The sequence below is a fragment of the Buceros rhinoceros genome, unplaced genomic scaffold (assembly GCF_000710305.1).
Source record: "Buceros rhinoceros silvestris isolate BGI_N320 unplaced genomic scaffold, ASM71030v1 scaffold6249, whole genome shotgun sequence".
In the NCBI taxonomy this organism is placed as follows: domain Eukaryota; kingdom Metazoa; phylum Chordata; class Aves; order Bucerotiformes; family Bucerotidae; genus Buceros; species Buceros rhinoceros.
This window is the reverse complement of record NW_010433181.1, coordinates 82,799-94,923: the sequence shown is the minus strand read 5'-3', so window position 1 is coordinate 94,923 and position 12,125 is coordinate 82,799. Positions and strand designations below refer to the sequence as shown.

Genomic DNA, 12,125 nt, shown 5'->3' with positions numbered 1-12,125 from the left:
CAAAGCCAGAATGGGATCCGGGCATCTGAATTCCCTACAGGTCAGTGGAATCTGACTTACAGAATTCCTTAGCTTTGAAAAACAGCTGTAATGTTTAAAAATACCCAGTCCTGTCTGAGTTTGATGCAGTGGCCTTCAAGACACTGACAGCTTCACTGACTAGTGCTCACTAGCCTCTCTCTAGAGTGACTGCAGAGGAAGCAGCCAAGACAGAACTGCTGAGAGTGCCTTTCCTACCATGACAGCAGAACTCATGAGGAATAACAACACCGAGGAAAAGGATGTCTCCTTAAAACAAGCAGCTTTTGTAATGACTCGAAGTCTGTGCTGTGGAACATGGCATTTTCCACACCCGATCACACAGCCGGCCTCCTGAAGAGGGAGTAAATGGATCCTGGTGCAAACCTGCCTTAACTCTCCTTGACGGCACATCAGCTCTCAGCTGAATTTCACTAGACTTCTAGTCACTGAAGGAATCAAAGGGTCTTTCTGGCGCAGCTGGAAAACTAGGAGAGGGAGCTAACATCGTTGTGACCAAATGCCATGCCAGAGGTTCCACACCTGCAGGCGCAGGAGCCAGTGACCTCTCAGCTTTGGGCCAGATCAACGTTACCGAAAGAGAGAAGTTGCAAGCACTGACTATCACACTTCCTATGAGCCAAATTCTCTCATCATCTGAAACCTATATAAAATCCCTGCTAGGCGGGTGTCTATGTTTCAAAGACCAAATGAGAACCATGTGGAGGATCTTTGGCTTTGTGATCATGTTTATTTTTTTTAGCTTCATATAGGGAGGGACAACCGTCCATAAATCTATAATTACTGCTCTATAAGCCGCTGCTCTACACTGTAGCTGGAGGGAGTTAGAGAGAATACGATCCTTTCATATAATACAGAGCATTGGCTGTGATGCTGCTACGATGAAAGGCTGAGTCGTTCAATTTAGCCAAGAGAATTATATGATGCGGGTCCTTGCAATAGTAGAAAAACAACTGTGATGTTCCAGCTGCATGTGTCAAGTACTTCTGAGAATAATTAAGGTTCCAGCATTGCCATTTAGTCAGTTGTTTTCTTTCCACATCTGCATGGTAAAACCTTTCTAAGACTCGACGGTTTTTTTTCTGTTGCCTAATATCTCCTGTGCAAAAGAATCACACAAAAAGCTGTAGGTGAGATTTTCAAGCCTTAAAACGCAGCAAACTTCAGCTCTGTACACAGAAAGGTTCTGACGGCTTGTCCTTCAAAAAGTTCGGGTTAAATAACTTAATTGGCATTAACTTGGCTTGTCTGTGTGTGTCTATAAGGAAGTGTCAGAGGATGCCTAAACAGTCTGAGAATGTATTTTTCTTACCGAGAATAATGTGTGGGAGCAGACTTGGCCTCTCGGTATCGCTAAGGCTAAGGCCTCCTGACCTCTCTGTCGGTCAGCCCACACTACGGCTTTTCCAACCAAATCTCTTTATTGGACTGGGCTGTGCAAGAGAGAGTAGTGGAGTCGGGAAAGGCACCAGATCAACAGCCAAAGGCCGGTACACTTGTGCTGCTGCAGAAGTCACTTCAGATTTCAAAGCTGTTTGAGTTTAAGAACCCAGGATGGGTGAAATAGGGGATTAGATGAACCCATGGGATCACGAGATTGCGTTTGTCTGCATCAAAATGCACCTTGGCAGAAGAGAGTTAAAAGAGGTATGAAGAATGAGCAGGCCTAGCATAAGGGAAGAAGAGGGTTCAGAGAACTGGGAAAGAGCATTCCTTTATTAAAGGAGGAAATACTGGGCTATAGAAAGGAGCGTGAGGGCTTCTAGGAAACCTGGAGAGCTGCATTCATTGCAACAGGGTGAGTTTGGGGAAGTCAGGCACTAATGAGATAAAGAAGTTTTACAAAAATTCCATACTTACTTAGGCTCTTTTACCAACCCGACAGTCGAGCTGAATACCTCAGGAGGGGCGACCCAAAAGCCTGGTCCTAGCCACCTCCCTACCCACCCACGCCCCTACCAAACCTACTAGATGACCAAGACTGTAATTGGGAGGCTACAAGGCTAAGCTGCTGAGTTTGTATCTCAAAACTAGAATCTTTTCTTAAATTCCAGAGGCGTATCCATGCTCGAGGTGGAGCTGAATAGTGAGTGGAGAAAGATTATAAACTGGGCTTTCACTAAGATGAGTCAATAGTGAAGCCTTTTAAATCTGCCTTCTGTTTACAGCTCCATGGGCAGCAGATGAATACTGTGGTTGCTGTGCACAATGATTAGTTCTTAAATACATGAAATTCTGAATGTTATATTTCATGCTTTATGATACTGTGATGCAGAAGAGAGTATCTTCGCAGCATTATGAAAGGAACCCTGATGAGCAGAGCATTTCCTGTTCAAGTTATTGAATCTATTGTAGGTGTTTGGTTTTTTCTTAGTATTTGATTATGTGACTCAGTGTGCTAACGCAGCCTGGCATAGGATGACACCAAGCCTTTTCTCCACAAACAATAGCCCGTTTAATGTCAGTGTTTCATGGGGATTTGGAAAGTATTCTGGAGAATTTGATTTTTTGGAAGAATTACAGTACAGAAACAAAGAACATTAGCTGGGAGAAGATACCTCAGTGTCGTGATTGAAAGAGAGGAGGACCAGTAGAGAGAGCAAAGTGACCCAAAATACTTTGAGAAGAATTACAATGCATTTGTTTAATGGATGCAGAACTTCTCACATTTGCTGAATATTTATATATATATACACACACATATATATAATAATAAAGATTCACAGGACTATTAAGGTCAAGCTAAGGAGGACCATGATGCTGCCATTGGGAAAATAGGTGACAGAACCTGAGAAACCCACGTTCCTTTAACCCAACTCACTGTTACATGAGTATGAAGCACTGTAGCTTAACTTTGGGCCTTCCCAGGGCTGGAGATACGACTGCATATATGGGCAGTGTAAAATCATACCTGTTATTGAAATAAGAGGTTTTGACAGGGTGCATTAAGTTTTAAATAGGATCTGTTAGACATTGATTTCTGCGAGCAGTCTCAAAAGAGGAAAAAGTAAACCCAGTCTTGGCCAGGGAATCTATAGTCACTGCAAAGAAAGCATCCTCTGCTGAGCCATATGACTGAGATCTGGGTTTTGAAAAAAGTTCTTAAATCTTTTCCTCTTTTCATGACCAGTTAGCTAGCATAGGTAAAGCTAATGATGGAAAACCACAGGCTGATTTCTTCATCTGAACTTCTTTGTATTTAATCAGTTAACAAGCTTCTTGATTCTCCTGTCCTTTCTATCGTTTATTGAACAGCATATAAGAACTATGAGTATTTTTCTTCTAGACAGGTAAAATCTTTAGAAATCTGGACAGATGGCAGACAGCTCACACGCTGGCAAAGGCCCCAAGCAGCAAACAAAACCTTATGAGTTGTTTTACTAAGTCATGTCAACTCTGCACAAGGTCCTACTGAAATCAATGGAAATCTTGCTATTAGTTTCAGGACAAACTTGATTTCACTTCTTGCTCTCAAGTATCATGAACGTGTGTGTAATACACTGTCAGCTGAGGATTATGCGTTGCCAAGTGATCTCAGCAATGAATTAACAACCTAACACAAACTACCTTCAGAGCCATTAGAGATACCCTACGACGCACTTCTCCTTACTCCTCCAAGTGTTCTGTATCTCACCTTCTCCTCACAAAAGATAAATGTTCCAAGGACAGCACACGCTAAGCTTTAACCCACATTTGCTTTGAATCACCTCTGCTGTGAGTTGTGCTTTACCCAAATGTTCTTACAGATATTTTCTCAGGTGATCATGAGCTGAATAAAGCATGCGCATGTGCCCGACTTCCTGCAAACACACTCAATGCATACTCGATTTCCTCCTCACATCCTTCTTCCTGGATCCAACCCCTTCCCACTCCGAAGCTTTTTAATCTCTCCAAAATGCCAAACCAGGCTCCCACTCCTACCAGCAGCTTATGACGGGACGAATAATAAAAAAGAGCAGGTCAGATATGACATCTAGCAAATCTGAGCCTCATCAGCTGAGGGACTTCTCAGTGTCCATCCTTTTCCAGTGTCCATCCTCAGAGTTTCAGTGTCCATCCTTTTCTGGCTGGCGGTACTACAGTATGTTGGCATTTGGGTAGTGGCAAGAAATAAAGTCCAAGTACTTTTGTTTTGTTTTTGCAGTTTTCATTCATACTTCATTTTTCAAATTACAGTTTCTTTTGCTCTAAAATAATAGCCATAGGACTTATTTTGTGCCATATTCAAGAATTTTATTGAGAAACTGTTTTCTTGAAAGCTAATTTACTAGTTCAGAAAGTTAAGTAAAGGGAGGAACTCATTCATGTGGTGTGACACAGTTGCACAGAGCGCGACAAACCCATCCAACAGCACTGTGCTATTCTACCTGCTGTAAGCCACCTTCTCTCCCGGTAGCTGGGTGTCCTGGCGGGGAAGTCCTTCACTGGGAGCTTCACTAGGGCTGTCTTCTGCAGGTGGCTCTCCAGTACTTGCACTTCCTGAAGAGACAACATAATTAAGATTAAAATAAATGTCTGACTCGTTCTGTTTAGGTACCAGTTAGATGAGTAAGAGATGTAGACCGGATCCAAGTCTACCTGTCTGGCATGCAGGGAGCAGCCCCGTATGAAGGCACCCGCTGCTAGGCAGCGCAGTCCCCGCACTACGCAAGGGGAATCCTAGCGTTCAGACACACTGTCTGAATGTGCATTAACATTCCGGAGCTCCTGGTTTTCACTGAATTTCAAGTTGTTAACACATTCCCTGGAAAAAGCCTTCCGCAGCTTTTTTCCACAATGGCCACTCCTCTCGTTTCTCGTTTTGATGTTTCCCATGGAAACCATCGTGATTCAGAATATAAAGCATGTCTTCGAAATGCAGCCATGGGAAGTCCGTTTACTAACTCGAAACCTTTTCAAGCACCGTCACTTTTATAAATCCCCAGGTAAACCGTCCACCAAACTGCCAACTTTACAAACTGGTTTCAAAGAAAACTTGGCCAGATTTATAGATCACCTGTGATGACAGATTCAGACTTTCCTCCATAGATCGTGAGGGCACTGCCAGTAAATACCATGAAGAAACATTGCATTTATGACATAACGTTTGTTAAATTATCTTCAATTACGACAACATACATTTCAAATACATGCCAGGAACAAATTACACATCCCACCATTAAATACTTCGGTCTGATTACAAAATGAAACACCTACTTCAACTTGGACGATATTTTTACTCAAGGGGAAGAAAATCACAGGTAACAAACTGCATATATACACAATGGCTTCTATATCCAGCAGTGAATAACCTAAAGGATATGTAACTTCAGCTGTACAGGAGAGTCTACGCAGGAGAGGCTTTACGCCAGAAACCACAATTTATGAATTTAGAAGTAGCTCAGTTTTCTGTTGACCGAGACCTTGGGTCTAAGTTATGCACCTTTGAGCCTTTAGTCATCCCTAATCTGACATTTCTAAGTCAAGACATTTCACATGGCAGTAAACAAAGGATCCAGAGAAAATTTTGAAAAGCCAGTAGCAGTTAGATTTTATGATCAGTGGTTTGTCCAGTTCTCCTTTTTACTGATATATTTTTTTTTTCCTTATAGATCACAGATGCTATACGAAGCTGGAAAGGTTGATTTATAGAATCACAGAACCATCTGGTTGGGAGAGACCTTTAAGATCATCGAGTCCAACCATTCCCCCTGCACTGCCAGGGTCCCTACACCATGTCCCTCAGCACCACACCCACACGGCTGTGAAACCCTCTGGGGATGGGGATCCACCACCTCCTGGGCAGCCTGTGCCAGTGCTGCACAACCCTCTCGGGAAAGAAGTTCTTCCTGATACCTAACCCAGATCTCCCCTGGTGCAACTTAAGGCCATTTCCTCTCCTCCTGTCACATGGGAGAAGAGACCAACCCCCACCTCTCTACACCCTCCTTTCAGGTAGCTGTAGAGAGTGATGAGGTCTCCCCTCAGCCTCCTCTTCTCCAGCAGATTTGAAGGAAGAAGTGAGATGGGCAAAATGGGTTTTTTTGTAGCTGGCTGAGATTGCATCAGAACAGACCCTCCACAGCTTTGCACTCGGATGTATGTGACAAATGGATTGTTTATCAGCAAGGCCTCTTGCTGCCACACTGGTAAACTCCCTCTCCTTGGCATGAGGCCACAAATTACAACCCATAACAACTGAGACTCAGCACCAGAATGAACAGTGTATCATACAACCCAAAGGAAGATTTGTAATTGTTGATAGGCAGGAAACCTCTCTTTTTTCCACAAGTATGTGTTGGATTGGATCTCACAGTAGCTGACTGACACATAGTTCCCCCTCAGGATGGAATGCAAGGTTCTTCATCCAAAAATGATCTGCAGCATTGTTCTCTCAAATTTAGTCTCCAACACCGTGCCAGGATCCCCTGTGAGAGCCTGGCAGCACTCCAGCTGGAACCTGGAGCAGTCAGGCAACAACAGAGGTGCAGTTCTTCAGTTCTGAAGGGAGCTACAGCAAGCTACCTCTGCTGCAAGGCAGCGCACCAGCCAAGCAGCAATATGAGACTTAAAAAAGCAGCAGGGGCTTAAAAAAACGAAAAGAAGAACCCAGTTCTCTTGACTGAACACATTCTACAGTCTAACTCGCCCACTCCCAAGGAATGTAAATTCGGGGGCCATGCAAGTGACGGACCTGTACTGACAGACTGACACTGCGTCAGCATGAATTTCAGCACAACCTCCTCTCAAAAAAAAAATTCAGGGTGTTCAGCCATCAGCATGTGATGATCAGTCCTTCTAGCTGAACTGATGAACATTATGAATCTTTTTTCACTCAGGTGGTTATCAAGAGACCCACAACCCAAGTTTCTGTAAGTCACCATCCCATGCTGAGGTCTGGAGCAGAAATGGATCTGATGTGATGCCTATTTAGGTGGAAGTCATATAAGAAGTTTCAGTGTTCCAGGGTGAGATAAGATTAGAGATGACGAATGCAGCAAGGTGGCAAGCCTTGTTGCTATGAGATGGAATTCAGCTGTGTAGCTGCATTACCATGGTGCTGAGGCCAAGCAAACACTGTCTGGAAGAGCAGGCAGTACTCCCTTCTGCTTCCAGAATAACATGTTGACATGCACTTTTTAAACTTTCTCCTTCACAATCTATTCTCCATAAATCTCACACTGTGTGGCTTGTTTTCAAAAATTTAACTCATCCTATGAACTCTTTCAGATTGTTTTTTTTTCTCTTGCTCAATTTTTATGTTTAACATTCAAGTATGTGGTTTCGTTCACTCACGAGGGCAAGACATTGAGCTAGGCAGACCTTTGGACCAACCCATACATGAATCTTCTTGTGTTCTTTTGCTAGTTTTCATGGTTTTAAACCTTCCCCATCTCAAAACCAATCTTCCCTGGTAGGTATTTTCCCACCTTTTTGGGGGCATTTTCTATAAGTGCTGGGAGCAGCCTCTGTCTGTGGTGCTCAGCTCTGCTAGAGCTGTGACTTCAACTCAGTTTGGCGCTATACAGCCATAACGCTGGGAGATGAAGTTCCAAAAGACCTAGCAGCTATACTCGGGAATATTTAAACAACAGAATCAAGCTTTGCGAATTAGGACTATCTTAACCAGCAGAAAACCCATCCTGGAGATCAAAATATCCCCTCTGAGCTTGAAAGACGTTGAAGGATACAAAGAAACTGATGAAAAGGCCTACAGCAAAATCTTGACTCCACTTTTGAAGAAAGACCATTCAGGCTGTCTCTTGACCAAGAGCATTGATGCTTTATGTTTGCATCAGAACCACCAACTTGATGGTTCTGAGACATTATAGTTTTGTGTCACTCCATCATCAGCTTAGTCCATTTGAGGTGGTCTGTCAAGCATAGACAGCCTGGGTATCTTGGTGTCTTGGAGACCACGTTTTGTTCCTAGAACTGCAACTTGCCCCTAAAGCAGGAAGGGTCTGGATTGTGTTCACTGTGAAGATGAGTCTTTAGGACACACATAAAAAACACTTGAAAGCTTGCAGGCCTCCAAGGACAATTCAAAATATCTCTGCCTGCCAAAAAAAAAATGGTTTTGTTTGTTTTTCTTGAGGCTATGCAAATTTATTTACAAGATACACAGACACAAAGGGGAGTTTATTTACCAGAATAAATTGAGTGTTCAGGACAGAGCAGCAGATTGAAATCTCAGCAGGTTTTACTGTTCTGTGCAGTAAGGAAAAATTGAAGGAAACTCACAGCTGCATGGAAATTCAGAGAGACAAAGGAGAAAAACAAGGGGCATAACAAGCACAGTTATTAAAAAAAAAAACCTACAAAATTTATCGTGTGAAGTCAAAGCATGCAGGATCCACAATGAGATGTATCTAAAGCCTCAGTTACTTTACAGTGGGTAGAAGTTATTGTGCTCCTCCTTAGACATATAAATCTCAACATTTTCATGTTAAGTGCTTCCAGTAGAAAAAAGAGGCCCATATACCTAGATTTCCAGTTTAGTCAAAGTCTAGATTATGAATGCAAATAGAGAACAATCTATTAGAAGAAACAGCTTCATCATATCTTCTGTCATCACTGCAGGAAGATTTCTCTAGATCTAACTCCAGGGCAATGAAAGTTTATTACACAGTATCACCTGTAAAATAAATTTGTTCAGTGTTGTGTCATTTCAGTCTCAGAAGAGTCTTAACTATATACCCTGGCAAGTCCAAGATGTTTAGTTTATGAAAAGTATTTCTCCGCACTGACATTACAGGACTGAAGTCAGAGGAAAACACTAAGCAGGGAATTTAGGGGTTTAGGGGAATTTAGGAAACACTCTGCTCACCTGTGGATGCTTTCAGTCTTCTGATGTAATCAGACCAAAAGGAACAGTCTGCTTTTTTCAATCCTTTGAGAGTCGGCAAGGAAACAGTGAACTCCTTGTAGTTATCACCATCATCACTTGGCAGATACATAGGCCAGGGTGGCATCACCCCTGACATCCTTCTCGAGAAACTGTGAGGGTAGTTTGGATTTCTACGGGAATGGGGGAAATGATCATTAGCAAACAATGAGATCAGCTAGGGCAAGTCCCTCCAACCAGTAAGGTTCAAATTCAGTCCCAACTGGTGAATCATTCACAGCATCTCATCTGGCAGTAACTTCTTACTCTGGTTCACTTCCTAAGGAACAGGTACACAGCGCCTGTATAGACACAGGCTCAGGAATACCCTCAACAGCCCTTGTTCCCAAAGCAACCCAAGGTACTCTAAAAAGCATGTAGAGTCACAGTTCCCACACAACTTCCTGGAGATACTCCTCAGTCTCGAACTGGGCCACAGCACAGTGGAGCTGAGGGTTATTCACAGAGTAACTGGTAAAGGGTACATGTGTCTTCATGTGCGTTCCCCTTTCTTCTGGGGACAACTCTTAGCCAAGAGGTTTCAGAACTGAGGTGCTAGAACTAAGCTCTGGAAACAACACCAAGGCATTTGCAGTGCCCCTATATTTAAGTAGAATTTGCAGCTGCTCCGGGGATATAAAATGTCTATTGATTCTAGCTAGGCGTCACACTACAAGTCTTTACTATCTGCTTGACAGCTTGACAACGGCTTTTCAAAAGCATTGACCAAAGCCCCCTCTGTAGCATTACAAACTGCTAGAAGAAATGGAGGTTACGTGAGCAAGAGCAAGATCTGGACAACATCCCCTCTACTCTCGCCCCCTCCCCAACCACAGCGATTCCTAAATGTCACATACTTACCCAGAGTTTACAAAATTGGAGATATACTGCATAATTTGCAAGGAAAGGCTCTTTTCTTCCAGAGTAAATTGTTCTTCATACTTTGGGTAGAACGGCAGTCCAAATGCATACTGAACATCCGGCAAGAGCTCCTGACCTGAACTAAAAAAATATTTGTACAAAGAAAATGAAAACCATTATTGATTTATTAGGGGGAGACATTGAGCTCACTTAATTCAGAAAACAAAGCAAAGTTTTCAGTAATGAATGACCATTAATTAGAGTGTGGTGAGCTGCGAAGCTTCTTCTAACCAGACCATAAAAGAGCAAGCAATGACAAGGAGAATTTGCCATTCAGTTAATGCAAGGGCTTTAACATTTGTTACAAGAGGAAATTGAGGAAGAGAGCAGGGGCATTACCTGGGCATAGAAAAGAAAGTGAAAGAGGGAGAAAGCCACTCGGTCATTCATTAAATGCCTCTTAAGTTTTGTACAGATTTTCACTGAAATTCAATTCAGAAAGTGGAAGCAAGTGGTGACATGGAATCTGGCAGTCACGACGGAAGGTTAATTATGGTTTATTTCACAGACTTGGAATAAAATCCTGGCCCTTCTTAACAGCAGTTGGAGTTTTTCCATAGACTTCATTGGGGCCAGGATTCTGCCCCAAATCTTTGGATAAAGAAAGATGTAATGGGAGATGTTTATGAAGATTTCTCTTATACATATTTTTAATCTCATTCCTCTGCTGGCTGGGTGGGTTTGGTTCATACAGTCTGCTCTCTCCAAGTTTTACATGGCAGTTAAGTCAAAACAGCTTGAGATAAACACCTAAATCAGATTTAAGAAAAAATGATTGTTGTATAGTTCCATGTATCAATTAAGACATATAATAAGGAATATTTCAACAATTCTGAGTCAAGACTGGCCAGGAAAGACAACTCTTGTAAGACCTAGCAGCAAAGGTTACACAACTCAACATCTTCAAGTCCTGCAAAAAATCAAAGGCCAGCTGCTCCTAATCAAATTATACCTAAATTACACTCAACACATAGCTTGGAACCACCTCTCGGAAGGAGACATTTCTGGTATGGTCCAATTGTGTTTTACATATCCCATGTTTAGACAAAGGTCTTAGACTTGGATAAATGCTGCGTGAAGGCAGGCAGCATCAGGGGACCTGGTAGAAGGAACAGATGTCTGTGAGGCAGGAATAAACAAATCCCAGCTCCACTCAGCAAGATTTCATCTGCGATGGCTGCAGGGGCTGTTGTCAAAAGGTGGCACAATTGAAACCGTTTGATCTTCGGCCATAAAATGCAGCAGCATTGATGTGACCCTGATCCTGCCACTAACAGAACATGGCCTGCGGTTCAGAGCACTGTGGGCAGGTGGACTGAAAGCAAGGTGACTCCTTTACACTTACATTTTATGAGTGGTGGCACCAAAGCCTCTGTTTTGAAAAACAAACACACAACCCTCTAAATGAAATACATCTTTGGTTGTATTTTCCTTAGTCTTATCATAATTCCTCTGTAATACTTTGCATCTGGAAAGTGAATTATTCACAGATTATTCACCAAAAAAAGTAGAACTGAAACAAGATTAAAGCATAGTTTTCTTCCCCAAATGTTTATAGAAGGATTAAGGAAGATCATAGTTTAATAATTTTGCTTTAAAAATAATGTGCTTGGCCCACTGTATTACAGCAATGTTTAGTGTCAGTATCACAGCAAAGGTATATGTTTAAAGGAACTATTTTCTTTTTAATAAAGAGTCCCTTTTTAATAGAATAGAGGATGTGAAAGTGGAACTATGCAATTTCACGATCTGCTTTCAAAATTTCTGGTTGATAGTACCACACCCTGGCCAGTGAGCATTAATAGCAAGCGGATGAGAAGGAAACCGTGACATTAAGAGGGGAAAGAGGCACACACATAACGTGCACAGAACAGCTGTAAAGACAACGTGGAGACACCTAGATGGCAGCTAAGCGGACAGTATCAGGGGGACTTTTCTGCCTCCTCCCTCACACTCTGATCATCATCCATTACTGACAGAGCAGAGTGCTAAGTGGCCAGAAATATCCAAACAAGAATTCTGGGGACTTGTAGGGGCTCTGAGATACCCAAGGCAGCACCGAGTAGTGACACTGGATGAGCACGTGTAGCTTTGCTGTTGTACACTGAGAGCTCTGCAGGGAGGTTTTCTATGTCGTGAGCTGCTCCAGACTCCTGATACCCCAGGGTGCCATACAGGTGACTCAAGAGCCTCTCAAAACAGGGAAATGCAGTCCAACAACTGGTGTCCTTCAGAGGACAGTTAGATACAAGGGAGGACTGTAGAGACAATGGCAACAGGGGTTTTAAAGTGTTTTTAA

General features: G+C 42.7%; 1 protein-coding gene across 1 annotated transcript in view; it reads right to left on the bottom strand.

The window, feature by feature from the left end:
• Window positions 1-4,406: 4,406 nt before the first annotated feature.
• The window catches only part of LOC104500377 (thyroglobulin-like), a gene marked incomplete at both ends in the record, with an annotated part of 82,827 nt that continues 75,108 nt past the window's right edge, over window positions 4,407-12,125 (bottom strand). The window contains 3 exons of the mRNA XM_010144013.1: window positions 4,407-4,518; window positions 8,849-9,039; window positions 9,767-9,907. Coding sequence (XP_010142315.1) covers window positions 4,407-4,518; window positions 8,849-9,039; window positions 9,767-9,907 — 444 coding nt within the window. The remainder of the gene's footprint in view (window positions 4,519-8,848; window positions 9,040-9,766; window positions 9,908-12,125) is intronic.